Genomic DNA, 18,172 nt, shown 5'->3' with positions numbered 1-18,172 from the left:
GTCCCCTGTATCGGCAGGCGGACTCTCAACCACTGCGCCACCAGGGAAGCCCACTTGTGATCTTTTTAAAACTTATATATTGATATTTATCAGTCCACAAGCAGCCTTTCTAAAAGTGTTCTTTATGATAGGAAAAGGAACTGAAAAACTTATGAGCTTAAACTCATGAACTTAAAAACACATAATCTTGTACGTTTTTTACTAAAAGACCAAACTAGAGAGAGACTACAGAATGCAAGCCTTTTGAGCATGTGGAATAAATGACTCACCTTTCAGAGGGCACTGACTGCCTGATCTTCTAGCAAGGATACCTTTAAAAGGATGTCTGCCTTATAATGGATGCTCTAATGAATAACTGCTAAGTCGCAAGTAACTATGTAATCTAGAGAACTATGACTCCTTCAAGCAATGAGGGACGTCATTTGGTACAAGTTAAATAGGATGCCAAATGAACTTTGAAGCTGGACCAAGTTAATGCCTCTGTAAAAGAAAGATGAACACGTTTACTCGTTATTCTTTACTTTAGGCCGCGGGATCAGTGGTTTTCAGGCTGGTGCACTTTGCATCAAAATGCAGATGTCCCTACTCAGTAGAGATGATATGAGTCCTTCTGTTTTTAAAATGCTGTCAGGTATAGTGATTTCATACTCAGTCTCGAGACTGGGTCCACCCACAAAGTGGTGCTTTCCTCCTTTTATTGCCGTTGGTCCCATAATTGGGGATCACTGGATTTGAGTGAAATCTGAGTGAAATCGAACCCCTTTGGGTTTTGCATAGAGGAGGGATAAAATCTGACTTAGGATTTAGTGTGTCATTTCAGGACCCACGTGGAGAATGGGTTACAGGAGAGTGGGGCTGGGGTTCAGAGGATCGGCAGTTAGGAGGCTCCTGTAAGAAGGTAGCAGAGAGATGATAGACTTGGACCAGGATGGCAGCGGTGGAGGAGGTGACAAGGAGTTTGATTCTGAATATATTGTGATGGTATCATTGGCTGGATTTGCTAGTGGATGAGGTACAGGCGCAGATGCAAGATGGAAAACACTAAAATATTGGCAGGGTGCACTGTGGACTCACCAAGAGTATGGGGTCCCTGCCCAGCACACTTACTCCTTCTGTGTAAAAGATCCCATGACTCCCTTTTCCTACTCAGGCTCAAGGATGAAGAGAAGCTGTAGGATGGTCATCTTTTCTCTACATGCATTCAGCTCAAACCTTCTTCACCCTTCACTCTTGGTCTAAAGCAGCTTCACAAGTTGAATGTTGTTTTGGTTTCTCACTGCTAATATTTACTTTAGAGGCATTTTGCATAATTTATCTTTAATCATAGTAAATGCATATGATAATAAACCATGATCTGATTGATATTAAATATTAACCTGGCTTTTATCACAGAATATTGGATTTGGTCACCACTTTATCCTCAGTCCTTAAAATAGTCTGGGTGTTCAAGAAATTTATGATGGATCATGATATATTTTCAATGCAAATCTAAATTTTCTCATAATTAAGGCAATGTATAAAGCTTGTACATAAAGAAATGTATAATAACCATTTGGAGTTGACTTCAAGTAAAGCTAATTTAAAGCAGTTTTTTTTTTTTTTTTTTTTTTTTTTTGGCGGTACGCGGGCCTCTCACTGTTGTGGCCTCTCCCATTGCGGAGCACAGGCTCCGGATGCACAGGCTCAGCAGCCATGGCTCACGGGCCCAGCCACTCCGCGGCATGTGGGATCTTCCCGGACCAGGGCACGAACCCGTGTCCCCTGCATCGGCAGGCAGACTCCCAACCACTGCGCCACCAGGGAAGCCCCCAAAGCAGTTTTTCCTGATCACTACAAAAATACTGAAGTCATGAAATTGATAGAGGTTTTGCTGATTTGCATTGTTAAAGCGATGCTTTAATGGTCATTGCCTTTTCATTCATTTCTTCATTCTTGGAGAACATTTTGAGTTGAGGGGAATTGGGGCCATTTAAGCCTAAGGTATTGCAATGAGACAAAACACTATAGCATTTTAAGCTATAACGTCATAATCCAGTCCAAGTACTGTACAGCAAAGCTAATTAAAATTGTTTTGATGGTCATTTGTAGAATTCATAGTCCATCACAATTGCTTTTTGTTTTCTTTGAGTTTAGGTTCTGAATGTGACGCCTGATGACGGTTTTGCTAAAGTGCATTATGGCTTTATTCTGAAGGCACAGAACAAGATCGCTGAGAGCATCCCCTATCTAAAGGTAACTCCCTCCATTTTCCTCTTCTGATCCCTTTGAGTCAATTGGACACCCTTGATTATGTATTGTAGATTGATTGGCATGCACTGCTGACTCTTGTCAATGCTGAAATGTACACCCTTGGACCATGACATTCACAGACAGTGTGGACCTTCAGAAGAGTCAAGAGTATCAGAGGTAGAAGTACCAACTATGTGAGCAGAGACTATTTGGAAAAACTTTTATGAAGAAATTCCTAAAACTGCAGTTGTTATTAGTTGATAAAATATTTTAAAATATGGACAATGTGTTAACTGTTACTTTTACAATTTAATTATACATTGAAATGCTTTGAACAGGGCTTATGGAAACCTTTACAAAGCGAGGTAACAAATGCAGACTGAATAGGTCAAATCCCCAAGAGCCTGATAGCCTTAAAGACTCAGATTAAAATATGCTATCATTTTTTTCTCACATAAAAATTGAAGTTCACCAGAATCACATTTCGTATGGCTCAGGGGTCTCCAACAGAACTTACTGCCACAAAGGAAATGGTCTTTATTTGTATCCTCTAATATGGTAGCCACTAGCCACACGTGACTGTTGAGCATCTAAAAGGTGGCTGGTGTGACTGAGGAGCTGAATTTTTTATTTTAATTGTCATTTAAATAGTAACACTAGCTATTAGCTACCATATCAGCCAGGTTGACTACTTGTGAACTTTAATTAGTACTTTTGTGATCCACCTTTGTGATCTCTTTCTTTCACATGACTTTGATCCGAGATCCCAAATAGTGACCCACTGATTGCAAGTAGCTTGCATGTTTTATTTGGCCAGCATAATTCTCTTAAAAACAATTTTAATTGCTTGCCTTAGTTGAAAATCTGAACATTTTATATAATCATGCAGATTTCTGGTGTCTCTGGAAAGTTCACATGTGGCCCACCTCTCAGCACAGGAGCTGAGCAATGGTGTCCCCTTGAGGTGGGCATGCACCCGTCAGTCTGTCTTGGCTATCACTGGGCCTCTGCAACCTGCCTGTTCCCTACCATGACCCTGTGGGCATGTGGGTTTTTCTGATTTAAAGTGTTCCCCTTAGATTTCCTTTCATATAATAAGGACCTAACAGTACTCTCCTGGCTCAGAGGTGAGGAAGTGGAGGGCAGGGTTGGTTAATTAATGAGCAAAGGGGCGTTTATTTGAGTGTCAGTCAGTCAGGAGCCGAGATCACAGCTCTCCTCTCATGAGTGATGCTTCTGTTCCGTGCTATTTTCCAACATTATGCAAATAAAATTTCTTCTGAATAAAAGATAACGGGCTCCTTGTGAAGAGGCCTCAAAGATGCAGTTTTTTAGACATTTAAATACGTTGTATCTTCATCCTTCTTTTACTTTTCTGAATTCATTCTCTTGCTTTAATATTTTCTCTCTTTCTGATTTGTACATAAATTTAAATTTCAGTTCTTTTGTGGACAGTGGGGATGGAAATCAGCTGAGTGTTTTAGGATAGGAGGTGTTTAATAAAATTAAAGATTCCAACTGGCTTTAATCCTGTTGTATGTTCTGTCAAAGATTTCATTGAAAAGTGAGGACACATTTGTTTTGAGTGGAAAAATAATATTATTTGCAGTTGGGTCTCTATCATTTCAAACATCTATGAGCAACTAACCATTTTGGTTCAGGGATAAAAAAGCCTCTAGATGACATATGGTCAGATTTGGAGAGCAAAATAAATGTGATAGAAACTGGGACAAAGAAATTCTTTGAGATATTAAAATATGATTGCTCCTGCGGACACAGTTCACAAAGTGTCATACTGATTTTGTGGGGTATTCCACTGTTAATTGATGATGAATATATTGTTAAGTTGAAATTTATCACCTCCTTTTGGCTTTGCATTGTAAATGTTGACCAGTAACCTAATTGCCAAACTTTAATATTGAGGTGATTTTCTGATTCTTAGAAAACATTAAGTAAATCAATGAATTAAATCTGGTATTTAATTCTTTCATAAATACTGACACTGTCCTTTCTACAGGAAGGAATAGAATCTGGGGATCCTGGCACTGATGATGGGCGATTTTATTTCCACCTGGGGGATGCCATGCAAAGAGTTGGAAACAAAGAGGTAATGCATTCGTGAACTTTTTATTCTCTTTAACAGAAGATAGAGGAGGGGGAAAGTATTTCTATGAGAGAGTTACAATTGAAAAAAATGTGTTAAGCATAAACTTTTGAAGGTGGTGATTTAAACTTTTTGTAACAACCTGACAATTCTTACTAAATCCTATAAAGAATTTTTGGGATTTGACTTTTATAATTTCTTTCAAGAAAGTACCTGAATAATCATGAGTAGCCTGTAAATTAGTGTGCCTGTGTGTATGTCTGTGTGTGTATCTATAGAGATAGATATTGCCTTGAAAAAGTATTTTTAAAATTATGAAATGAAGAGATGTGTTTGAAATATTGAAAATATTTTTGAGATAATTTTACAGTTTGCCTAGATTTATTTTTATTTTATTTTGGAATTTAAAAAGTAGTTATTTTTAGAATGAAGTCTTTATTCAACTGATTCCTAAGCACACTGAACCCAGTAGTTAATTGTGTAATTTACCTTCCAAAATATTTAATGCCAAGTTGAAGATGAATACCTATAGCTATAATAATGACTGCTATTGACACAGAAAATATAGTAGCTAAAGCAAATCACATGTTTTCTTTGTGATTATTCCTTTTTTTCTGAGTACAGTGTCAGCTTCTTTAAACATAACATTTGGTCATTAATCATGACATCATACAATGTAAATTCCCAAACCCTCACCATCCACTGTGGTTCACACAACATTGCTGGGCTGTCCTTCACCATTGCATGGCTCTAGGCTGGGCTGTCCTTAGAGTCTGGGATCAAAGGCTGTAGTGAGTCCTTGGCTTTTTGTAACCATGCATTCCATATATGTAATAAAGTGACATCTAAGGATAACATAGCTTCGGGTTTCTAAAATTAATAAGAACATGGGACCATTTGGACAATTGAGGGTTCATTGGAGCAAGGGGTTTTGTGATGGGGTAATTGCCAGCTAGTGACAGGAACCAATTTCGGGTAACAGAAATTTGGATAATTGACACTGTTTTCTTTATACATTTCTGTGTATCTATACCTTTCCCCCTCTGACCTACCAGTCAATCAACTGGAATAGAATGAGAAATGAGAGGCGAAGAGAAAGAAGGGAGAACAAATTGCTGATTAGTACTCACTTTTGTGTTCCTTCATTCTTTTAAGATGTAAATGCCTGGTACCTCCTTTGAATGAGAGCGATAAGAAAGATTTTGCTACAGTATCTAACACTTGATAAGTGTTCATATGTGATGGCTATAAATGTAATTGTCACTAATTAATTTACCTTTTAACATCTCATGGTCCAGGACAAAGGCAGATAAAAGAAGTCTGTGATTTATTCTCACATCTTAGATGAAAACAGCCCTTACTTCAAGGGCAAAGAATTCACTACTACACATTGTTGGGAGCTTGGGATTTGAACCTATGGGATTGTTCTATCAGCTTAATTATCATTAAGACGCAAAGAACAGCACAGTTCTTGAATTTAAACGCTCACAAAGATTCGTCCTTATAGGAGAAACAAGCCTATAGAAATCCCACGTTAGCATATTCTCCATGTTAGATGTTGAGTCTGAGTTGACTCTCGTGCTCTGAGTTTTCATACCGGAAGCAACCCTCCTTCATGCTCTTAAGCTCTGCTCCAGGCATGAAAAGAGAAGCAAACCCACAGCCTCTGTGCTGCAGAAGCTGACAATAAAGTAGTTTTGACTTTTCTCACGGGATCATTTCGTATGGGCAGGAAGTGGGAGAAAGACCAATCGTGATACTCTCGTAGCAATTCAGCCTCAGCTTTTCCCAGAATTTCTGTAACTCCCAAATCCACATTCGAGCTCCTGTCTCCTACTCAGAGTCCACAATCTACTGCCTGCCTAGTTTCTTCACACGATGCCGCAGTGACAACTCGCTTGTTCTCCTCTAAAGGACGTTGCTTCCTGGGTTCTGGCTCTCATTGGATGGTGTTGCCAGCTCCCAGGATCCAGACTTGAATCAGCTTAGCTCCGCCCTTTCCTGTGACAAGCCCCCTCCTCACTCCAGTCCGGCCAGGCCAGTCAGCTTCTTCGGAGGTCTGGCGTCCATCTCATCTTCCCTCTTGCTTGGTCGGTGTTCTCATTCCAGCCTTTGTTACCGTCCACCTCTGTGAAGGCTGCAAGAACCTGGCTGTCATTTCCTGATTTAGTCTTACTTTCTTCCAGGCAGCTTGGGCTCAAGAACCCCATGGTGCAAAATAGAAATAAAGCCCTCTTCCCAAACGATGGCATTCATGGTTCTCCCAGGCCAGTTGAACCACCTGTTCTCATCACAAGTGTGTGTCCCATGTCCCACCGTGCACCACGCTCCAGGCAGAACAGGCTCTGGCTGGGGTCACGTACCACGGGCCCCAAACGTGGCCTGGGCTTTTCTGAGTTAGACTCTCTTGACATACTATTTCTATGTAGTTATGTAGTGAGTGTGTGTGTGTGTGTGTGTGTAAACTATACCTGGCATTAATTTGAAGTATAGTAGACATTGATATAGACCATATTTAACAAGGTGCCCAGCTATGCTTTCTGTCTATTTTAGTATTCCTGTAAAGAGGACATTTTCAGAGGATTCTAACAACTTGATCATGGATTTTCTAACAACCTTTATTGTGAGGTAGTCCAGATGTTAAAAAAAAAAAAAAAAAGTCTGGCTGAATTCATTGGGTCCCCTATATAATTGAAGGTATTGTTGAAAATGATTTTTTTAAATTTCGAATATATCATTTCACAGTTTTGTTTCTCTAAAAGTTAAATGGCAGAGGGTATAAAACCAAGGGCCCTGTTTGATGCACTTTGAGTGTCAGAAAAGCTCTTATGGGCAGTTAAACATGCCCCCGTAAGCAAAGTCTCTTGCCCAGACATTCAGCCTGGTGAGTGTTAAGGCCAAGACTGAAATCTAAGACTTGTAACTCCTGAACTAGAGTTATAAGTTTTTCTATAATATGTATATTAATATAATATGATAATAATATATTTTCCTATAAGAATTTTTCTCACTACTCTAACAATATGCCCAGTCCTTAAAATGAATTGCTGATGATTAAAAATCTAATGGACTGTAAGAGTTTCCAAAAATCATCTGTTGTAATTAATAATGTTGTTTAACACTGAAGATTATAGGGAACAAGACCCTAAATTTAAATTGGACAAAAATAACTGAAATAGTCAATTTAATTTCAAAGGTAAAATGCTATATTTTTTGAAATCAATGAACCGTGAGCCGTTTTTAAAGAAATTACTTTATGGTTACCACTTACATGTATTTCAAGGAAAACATATAAGTGATTAGTATATACATTCTTAATTTGAGATATTATTGAGAAAGATAATTAAGTAAGAAGATCCCTTGTGATAGTTTTTTTTTTTTAATGATACAAAGATAGAAGGAAAGAGGAATAAATTGCCAATAAATTGCCCTGGGTGATAATTCAACATATTTAGTCTTTTTAAATCTCAGATCGAGCATTTGTAAAATGGAGCTATTTGGGGTTATTGGAAAGATCAAATGAAATTACGCATGCACAAGCTAGTAGTAAGCTGAAAAGTGTTACTGAAAATAGGAGTGGTTCTGCTATCACACTTGATTTTTCTAACGAAGGAAATTTTTTGACTTATGAATTTTAAGAGACTTAAAAGTGATTATTTCTTACATCTAAAGTAAGATGGGGTTTTATGAAGATATTCTTCTATCTTCTTACTCTGCCTGATATTAACTGCCTGTTTTCATTGATCAAAATATGTATTTGAAATCACTCTTCAAAAGTAATCATCAGATCAGAATTAAATAATGGAGGCGATACCATTAGGCACTCTCCTAGAACCGTCTTCCTGTCTAAAGACAATGCGGTGAGCACGGTGCAGGAGGCATGTGGGGAGGGCCCCTGGGAGAGGATATGGTTCGGGCGTCCTTTGAAGGGTACGTGTGGAGCTGCAGACTGCAGCCAGCTGTCCCTGAAAAGGCTAGTTAGTCTTCTTGGAGGCAAGTTGTATCATGTTACAGCTAGCCTGCAACTGCAAATGTTATCCCTTATGGCAGGAAGAAAAAATACTAGGAACACAAATTCCCTTCTAAAAAAATCTAACGTGGGCTATCACTCTATTTACTGCTAACTCAGAATAATATTTTCTTTCGGTCTGCTTCTTTAATGGAGGATTTATACTTCGTTACCTTGGGGCAGCCTTCTTCATGTGGACGTGAGAAGACTGTTCATGTTGCTGTCCGGGAATTCCCTGGTGGTGCAGTGGCTAGGACTCCCCGCTTCCACTACACGGGGCACGGGTTCAATCCCTGGTCAGGGAACTAAGATCCAGCATGCCACCAGGCGTGGCCAAAAAACAAAACAAGGAAGTTGCTGTCCTTCTTAACATCCCAATTCAGTAAATGCAGATATCTGTGAAGAAATGATGAAAATCATACTCCTTTCCTTTGAAAGGAAACACAGACTTTAAGAAATGAAAGCTAAAATATAAACATAGTCCCTTTTTGTGTCTTAAATGATTTATCCACTCAACAAAGTCCTAGATTCTGCTGGACACTCCGGGGAGACCAGTGAGTGCAGTGGAGTCCTGTGTTCAGAGAGCTTTCAGCCTAGGAGTGAAAATAAAAAACACACATTTATTTAAAATAATAGGTCATAATCAGAGACCCAATCAAATAACAGTATTTTTGCCAGTGTAACAGATTTGGGCACCTGACTAGCAAGCTCTTTATTTAAAAGTCACACCTTGTTTTTAGGGACTTTAATTGTAAAATTAGTAAAACTGCTTCGTTTCGAGTTCAGTCTTTCTGAACTCTTCCAGGCATATAAGTGGTACGAGCTTGGGCACCAGAGGGGCCACTTTGCATCTGTGTGGCAGCGCTCGCTCTACAACGTTCACGGACTGAAAGCCCAGCCGTGGTGGACCCCCAAGGAAACGGGCTACACGGAATTAGTGAAGGTGAGTGTTAACTTTGTCGAGTCCTTGTCTGTCTCGTCGTCTAAATTCAAAGACGGCTTCTCATGGAAAGGAATGTCAGGGAGGAGATAGATTTTCTTTCCAGTGGCATTTGCAGAAAATACGGCAAAAAGGATCTTCATCCCATCAGCCAAAGAGTTTAGGTGAGATGGTGAAGAAAGAAATTTGTTGAAGAACAGATCTCAAATCTTTTGGCTTTAGGACCGCTTTGCACTCTTAAAACTTACTGAGCACCCCAAGGAGTTTTGTGTGTGTGTGCTGGGGGATTATGTGTATCAAGATAATTTTTAGAAATTAAAACTGAAAGGAAATTTAATCTTTATATGACTTCTATGAAAATAAAATAATAACTCCATTACATGTTAACGTCAATAAGTTTAAAAAACATATTTTCAAAGCAAAAAAAGTGAAGTAAGAAGATGGGAATTGTCGTGTAGTCTTACAAATCTCTTTGGTGTCTGGCCTAGTGGAAGACAGGAGGGTTCTCACCACTCTTTCACCCGTAAGTCCAGAAGCGTCCTGAGTGCGGAAGCTCCTATCCTCATGGAACTGGGGTACACAGCCTCCTGGCCCGTGGACAAGCGCACCCACCCAAAAGCACATCAGATCTGTGGTTCAAGAGATTTATAGAGCTTAATCTGCAACACCCATGTCCATTCCCAGTGGTGGGTGGGCTGGAAGTTCCAGCCTTCTAATCACCTGGTCTTTCTGGTGACCAGCCCCATCCGGAGGCTCTCTGGGGCCCCATGCTAAGTCGTTCTATTAGCATAAACTCAGGTGTGCTCAAAAGGGGTCCTTATGAATGACAAAAGTCACTCCAGTTATTCAGGAAATTTCATGGGTTTTGGGAGGTTTATGCCGGGAACTGGAAACAAAGACCAGATATATTTCTTATATTATCCGAAGCCACCCTCTGGGTTTTGAGCGCAGATCCCTTCTAACAAAAGAATCCTAACAGTTAACAGATGTGGGCACATTACTAGATCTCATTCAGTCATTAATAATAATGAGTCCAGTCCATTCTCACATTATATGAAAGTACCTCCCAGGGCGAGGCCCCTCAGGTTGGCAGGCCTCCGTTAGATCTCGTAAGTTCCAGAAGTAGGAGTGGTCTTGGCAACATATGGCTTTACCCTTTCAGACATCTGGTGTAGCTGAGCTAAGAGACAGTATCTTGCCCTGAGCCTCTTCGAGGTGTTAATGTAATATTGGATTTCCCTCATTACATACCCTATTTATTCATCCTCTTACCTTCAGCTATTATTTCTCCTTTTCTTCATTTATACCCTAACTTTTCCATCCTTGGAAAGGACATTAAGTTTGGCCACTGTGCTGGTCTGGATTGCAGGCAGCTGTACTAGTATAGCAAATACCTCCTCTCAGTTCACTCCCATTCAGGTGGGGTAGGGTTACCCAGGGGCAAAACTCGTGGGCTGTTTGTCCCACCAGGCAGTATAGCTACATTCACTCATCGGAGAGAGGTGAGAAGGGAAAAGCAAGAGTGACAAAATATTGATAATTTTGGAATCTAGGTGATGGATATATAGAGGTTTCTTATACTCTTTTCTCTACCTTTAAGTATATGTTTTACATTTTTCATAATTTTTTTGTTAAAGAACATCTTGTTCTTTAAGACCTATAAGACTTCACTGATCAATTTGGTTTACTGGGGAAAAGAAATTTTCAATGAGGTTTCAATAAACGTATATTAAGTGAGTCTTCCTAGACCATGTTTATTCTGTATTTTATTATAAGGTCAGAATACAAAAATCAATTGTATTTCTTTACACTAGCAAAAAAAAAAAAAAAAACCCACTCCCAAAATGAAATTAAGAAAACAGTTCCATTTGCAGTAGCTTCAAAAAAGAATATAAGGTACTGTATTAGCTTGATATACCTTCAGTAGCAAAGTATCACAAACTAATTGTCTCACAGTTCTGGAGGCTATAATTCCAAGATCAAGGTGTGAGCTGGGTTGCTTCCTTCCAGGGGCTGTGAGAGAATCTGTTCCATTCCTCTCTCCTAGCTTCTGGTGGTTTTCTGGCAACCTTTGGAGTTGTGTGACCTATAAATTTCTGCCATCATCTTCACGTGGCATTGTCCCTGTTTGTGTATCTGTCTCTGAATTTTCCCTTTTTATAAAGGACACCCTTTGTAAAAGACACCAGTCATATTGGATTAGGGCCCACCCTAATGTCTTAATTTTAACTTTATTACATCTGTGAAGACCCTGTCTCCAAAAAGGGTCACATCCTGAGGTACTGGGGGAGTAAGATTCAACATGTAAATTTGGGAGTCATCATCCAACTCTTAAAAGATACTTAAGAATAAATCTTACAAAGAAGTGCAAGATGTACACTGAAAACTATGAAATTGTATTGGAGGAAATTTCAAACCTCTAAAGAAATGGAAACACATTCCATGTTTATGGACCAGAAAACTTGATATTAAGATAGCAATATTTCCCAAGTTGATCTAAACTTTCAACACAATCCCTATCAGAATTCCACATGGCTTTTTTTTCTTTTATGGAAATTGACAAACGGATCCTAAAATTCGTATGAAAACACAAGGGACCAAGAATAGCCAAAACAATTTTGAGAAAGAACAAAGTTAGAGAACTTAGACTTGCCAGTTTCAAAACTTACTACATACAAATTAAAGTAATCAAGACAGTGTGATAGTTCCATAAGGATAGACATATAGATCAGTGGAATAAGAATTGAAAGTACAGAAATAAACCCTTACGTTTATGATTAATTGATTTTTGACAAAGGTGCCAAGACAATGCAAAGGGGAAAGAACTGTCTTTTTCACAGGTGGTCCTGGGACAATTGGATATCTAAATGCAAAAAATAAAGCTACCTCATACTATATATAAAAACAAACTCAAAATGGATATAAACCTAAATGTAAGAGATAAAACTATAAAACTTGTAGAAGAAACCATAGAAGTGTTCATAACATTATTGAGTTAGGCAATGGTTTTCTTGGGTATGACACTGAAAGTACAAGTGACAAAAGACAAAATAAATTAGATTTCATCGAAACTTAAACTTTTGTGCTTCAAAGGACATGATCAATAAAGTGAAAGTAAAATCCATAGAATGAGAGGTAGTATTTGCAAGTCATATATCTAACATATATATATATGATATAATAAGAACTCTGAATATAATAAGAACTCTGATAACTCAATATAGAGACAGATAACTCAGTTAAAAAATGGGGAAAGATTTGAACACTTATTCAAAGAAGATAATGAATGGCTGAGAAGCCTATGTAAAGGTGATCGATGACATTTGTCATTAGGGAATGCAAATCAAAACCACAATATGATAGCATTAACCCTCACTGGGATGGCTGCAACAAGAAAGATGAACATTAACAAGTGGTAGCAAGTACGTGGAGAGACTGGAACCCTGGAACTTTGCTGGTGGGGAGGCAGAGGGGTGCAGCCACTTTGGAAAACGATTTGGCGGTTCCTCAAAATGTTAAACACAGAGTTAAGGCCCAGCAGTTCTTCTCCTAGGTGTATCCCCAAGAGAAATGCAAACATATGTTCATACAAAAATGTGTCCCTGAATGTTCTTAGTAGCATTATTCATAATAGAAAAAAAGTGGCCAATCACCCAAAGGTCCATCTAAATGATGAATGAAAGAATAAACAAAATGTAGTGTATTACACAATGGCAATAAAAAGGGAAGACGTGCCAAGGCCCATGGTACAGCATGGAGGAACCACGTGTTACATGATTCTATCTATATGAACTGTCCGAGAGGCAAATCAGCGGAGAGAGGAAGGGGTGAGAGCCAGGGACTGAGGAGAGGGTCTGAGGCTGAGCACCTGCTCATGAGTAAGGAGTTACTTTTTGGTGTGATGAAAATGTTCTAAAATTAGATAGTGTCGATGGCTCACAAGTCTGTGAATGCACTAAAAACCACTGAATTGTAAAAAGTTAATTGAGTGAATTTTATGGTATGTGAGTTATGTCTCAATAAATCTGTTAAAAATTGGGAAACTGTGATACATATGTTGTGGTTCAAGTATGTTGAAAACTAAACAGGTTTCTGGGGGTTGATGAAGAACACCTAACTTGACCATCAGTGAGGCAGTACAGCGAGGCAGGTTAGAGCATCTGCTCCACAGCCATATTGCGCGGTTTTGTTGGTTTGTCTGTTTCGTTTGGTTTTTCACTAAAGTATAATTGATTTACAATATTACGTTAGTTTCAGGTATATAACATCATGATTCAGTATTTTTACAGTTTGTACTCCATTAGAAGTTATTATAAGATGATGGCTATAATTCCCTGTGCTACAGAGTATATCCTTGTTATTTATCTGTTTTATACATAGTGGTTTGTATCTCTTAATCCCATACCCCTATCTTGCCCCTCCTCCTTCCCCTCTCCCCGCTGGTAACCACTAGTTTGTTTTCTGTATCTGTGAGTCTGTTTCTGTTTTGTTATATTCATTTGTTTGCTTTATTTTTTATATTCCACATGTAAGTGATAACATTTATCTTTCTCTGTCTGACTTATTTCACTGTGCATAATACTCTCTAGGTCCATGCACGTTGCTGCAGATGGCAGAATTTCATTCTTTTTTACGGCTGAGTAATATTCCATTCTCTCTATACACACCACATCCTCTTTATCCCTTCGGCCGTGGATGGCAATACAGTGAAGCAGTTTAGAGCACTGGCTGTGTAGCCACACTGCCTGGTTTTGAATTTTTGGTCTCATTCTTTACTCGCCATGTGACATTGAGCAACACTTCTTCATGCTTCTGTTTCATTATCTGCAAAGTGCCTGTGGCAATAGTGCTTGTTCCGTGGCTGTTTATTTAATAAGTAGGTAGGAAGTGCTCAATCAACATTAGTTATTGTTATCATTTATAATTTTAATTTATGTGTTACCTTGTTTTCATAGGAAAGTATTTTCTAGTTTCTAAAAAATTAGTCGGAAAGCACATTTTGAAATTTTATGTATTATTGAAATAATAACATAACAGCCATCGTGTATGAAATGCCTATTTGTAATCATTGTGCTGAGCACTTTGGTATATAATACTTCTCATCTTTACAACAACTCTTCAAGATAGGTGTCATTGTACCCACTTACGTTTGAGTAAGTAAGGATTAGAGAAACTAAGAGATTTGCCCAAGGCCCTATATTTAATAGGTGAGGGCTGGGATTGGAACTGAGGCCTTCTTATGCTCAAGTCCGTGCCCTCACTGGTACCTCACTACGCCCTCAAAGCTACTGAGGTCTGCTCTTACGTCTCGTGTTATTCTCCTTCTAGCCAATTAAATCTTTATTTCAGGGGGCTTCCCTGGTGGCGCAGTGGTTGAGAGTCCGCCTGCCGATTGCAGGGGACACGGGTTCGTGCCCCGGTCCGGGAAGATCCCACATGCCGCGGAGCGGCTGGGCCCGTGGGCCATGGCTGCTGAGCCTGCGCGTCCGGAGCCTGTGCTCCGCAACGGGAGAGGCCACAACAGTGAGAGGCCCGCGTACCGCAAAAAAAAAAAAAAAAAAAAAGATTATTAAAATCTCTATTTCAAAATTCTGTTTCTCTGGGCTTGATTTCAGCCCTGCCTGTTTTAAGCTCTGCTTCATCTAAGAAGAAAAAAAGCAAGTCCTGGGCATTAATCCCAGGGTCCCCAGCAGCATAGAATCTCAGAGTGTGTGACAGCTGGGGGTTGTGATTGTAAAGTTAGCTTTACTTTACTAACTACCTTGATTTGCAGTAACGTTAATATTGTATATGTTATGACTTAAAGTAATTTCGGGTGACCACTCACCAGTAGTGAGTATGACAAGGCAGAACCTTCTGTGTGAGGAACCCAGGGCCCAGAACCGTTTAGCTGACACACACTTGCACATCAAGATTTTTTTCCATTTTCAAATTACAGATTTGACTGTTGTGGGTCATGGATCATCACCCAGGCATTCATACTGTAAGGTGGAAACCTTCTAGATGGGGTAGCTGCCATGTTTGGCCAAAATCCTTTTAGAATACTTACCCAGATCTGGCCCTTACGTCATGATTAACTGCCATGCATAGCACATTTTCATTTAAATTATTTTCATTGTATGTTCCAGTGAGCTGTAGAGTGCAATTTTCTTGAAGGCACGGGACAGTGTTCAGTAAAATGTTATCATCTGTGTTTTTCCATTTTGTTGAATTGTCATTGTTTCCCCTTATTGTGTAGCTTGCAATTTGGCAATTCTGTGCACTGGGGGTGTTAAGAGGCTGTGCAACTTGATGAAAAAAATTTAGTGAAAAATATCCCAGTAGAGTTTTCTCTTTTAGGCATATGTTCATTAAAATTGAGTACTTTTTTTGCCCAAATAACAGATATGAAAACCCTAAGTGTTTTGGGGGTATTTAACGTAGAAATTGAAACAAAAATAGATTAATGTCTTTGCTAGGTTATAAATAGGAAAGGGAAGAGAAATCTCTTCCAGTGAGAGGAAAGCCATCATAGTTAAGAAGTTTGCTCTTCTTCTTTTTGAGATTAGCTTTTTGATCCAAATTATTCCATGGCTAATTTAGATGTAAACATGCATGCCTTGAAACTGCTGTAGTAACATGGAGAGCACAACAGCCAATAGCAACTGAAAACCATAGTTCAAAATAACCCTTTTCTATTTTTTTCCCTGCTACCTAACTCTGCATTCATCACTGGGAAAAAGGGAAACTCTTGCATGCTTTTTCTGAGGTTTTCACAGCATTTGCTCTGATAGAAGCTTATAGCATTGCTGATAAGTTTTCCCTCCTCATACGGTAGTTTTATTACAGTTGGAGAAGTGCCCAGTAAAACTTGCCAGTGTTGTGACACAGTGCGTAAGAATGATTGATTGAACGATACTCTTCCTGGCATTTTCTCTCAGACTCTGGCTTTTATTAATTAAGAAACCCGTTGTGTATGAATAATGCCACCTGGACAAAAATAGGACTTATACAGGAGTGAATTCGTGGTTCAGCATTCGTATCTGTGTGATTAAATATTTGAATATTTTCGCTGAACTGCTTTTGAAATGAATTGGATTGAGACAGAAGCAAAAATGTCAGACTTACAGTGGAATTAAGCTATAAAATAAGAGGATTATCAATTTTGTAGAAAAGTAAGTATCATCCTATAAAGAAGTGCTGAAAGCAGTTTCTTAAGATTAACGTAATAGTTTAATCCTATTTTTCTAAATCAGACTTTCGACTTTTGGATTCCAATGATATTTTCACTAAAAATGACAACAACAGTCCAGAGAATTTACAGAATTCGATGGTTATGTGATTTAAAAGTGAACTTTAGAAGCAGGTTAGTTTTGCTCTCTGCTCTGACACCTTAAGGAAGTCATTTCATCCATCTGGGCCTCGGTTTCTTTCTCTCCAAATGCAAAATAATTGCCTCAGTTCCTCCTCTCCTACAAGGTGCAAAAACAGAACAAAACACAACAAAACACCACCATCGTGAATGTTCCCGTGTGTGTTTAAGTGTGAGCCCTTAATAAGAGCTGACACTCTGCTACGGTTATAGGGGGGTCTAAGATGCCAGTTATAGCAACATATCAAAAGGGTGAAATATTAGAAATTCTTTGAATTATTTCAAACTCAAAGGTCATTTTCTTTCTCAAAGCAAAATTGATGAGTTTTCAATATTTGTCAGTTTTTTCAAAAATGCCTCAAAATTGCCTTTATCTCTGGTCCACCTCGGGAGCTTGCAGTACAGTGTTTGACTTACAGACCCGGGCACTACACTGCAAGCTGCATCTGTAGGTTAGTACGCCATTTGCAGTTCCAAAATTTTTGATCAAGCAGTGTTACCAAAAGTGGGATCCGGCTGCTTACCGCTCAAGAGCTGGCATGCGGGGATGGGGGTGGGGAGAGGGCGAGGTGTGTGGAGGCGGACTCCTGTCCAAAGGACAGCCAGGGGGCAAGAGCTTTTATAGGTGCAGGGAGGGGCTGTGCGCAGAAACAGCACAAGCAGCTCTGACAGTCATCTTGAAATTGGTCACGTGGTGGTCTGACAAGCATCATCTTGATTGTTTTAAGTACAGTTACTCTTCAGTTCCGGGTCGGTTTGTTCCCATTTCCTTGGGGCTAATTCTCGTAATGTGGCAGCTCATGTCATGGCTGCAGTCTGCTCATCATGTAGTTAATTTCTTCCACCCGGTAAGGGTTTCAGTATCTACAAGACAGCTCACAGGATAGGGCTCAGAATATTATCTGTAGCCCTTGAGGAGGAATTAAAGGTCCATGACTTTGCTTCCTGACTAAACTGTTATTGTTTTGTCCTGTTTGACTGCTTTTCTTTGCTTCCGCATTTTCTCACTTCTCTGATTAAACGTACTCGTTGGCTAAAGTTTTTCCACAGACAAAAGGCAGGCAGAGGACATGGTGGGCCAGGACCACAGGGTCCTGCTCTGTTTCAGTAGGTCATGATCTATATCTTAATATACATACGCACCGATGGATGCATGTGCACACACACATTGTAGATAACTTGCTTCTCTGTTTATCAAGTGGTTTATTATATATATAAACGGAAAGTCTCTGTCAGACTTGCAGCCCCTTGAGATTAGGGGCTTTGGGGTTTTTACTCCCTCCTGACCTAGCCCGCTGCACCGTTCCCCGTGGGTAGAGCAGGGAAGGGACGACAGAACTTTATTTCCCCTTTTACCTTCCTCTGACTGAGAATGTTGGCTGGCATCCCTGCCAGTCTGGGCTAGAGTACCGGAATGTGGGTCTCCTTTGCACTCTTGTGTCCTTGAAGCCCTCAGGCTGGCTGCTTCTCCTGGCAATCTTTTTGCCTTTCTCCTAGGAGAAGAAACCCCTTTTTTCCCACTCTTTAGAAAGAGCAAAA

The 18,172-nt window shown here is 39.5% G+C and overlaps 1 protein-coding gene across 8 annotated transcripts in view; it reads left to right on the top strand.

Moving 5' to 3' along the window:
* ASPH (aspartate beta-hydroxylase) overlaps positions 1 to 18,172 on the top strand; it is a 256,661-nt gene that overhangs the window by 158,886 nt on the left and 79,603 nt on the right. For all 8 annotated transcript variants that reach the window (XR_009536458.1, XM_060128096.1, XM_060128093.1 and 5 more), the window contains 3 exons: positions 2,134 to 2,232; positions 4,247 to 4,336; positions 9,148 to 9,285. Coding sequence is in view for 7 of the 8 variants with exons in the window: in XM_060128096.1 (XP_059984079.1) it covers positions 2,134 to 2,232; positions 4,247 to 4,336; positions 9,148 to 9,285 (327 nt within the window). In the remaining variant the exon portion in view is untranslated. The remainder of the gene's footprint in view (positions 1 to 2,133; positions 2,233 to 4,246; positions 4,337 to 9,147; positions 9,286 to 18,172) is intronic.

This window comes from Lagenorhynchus albirostris, chromosome 17, assembly GCF_949774975.1.
Source record: "Lagenorhynchus albirostris chromosome 17, mLagAlb1.1, whole genome shotgun sequence".
Taxonomy (NCBI): Eukaryota; Metazoa; Chordata; class Mammalia; order Artiodactyla; family Delphinidae; genus Lagenorhynchus; species Lagenorhynchus albirostris.
Note: the sequence above shows the minus strand (reverse complement) of the source record. Positions and strands in the feature narration are given on the sequence as shown.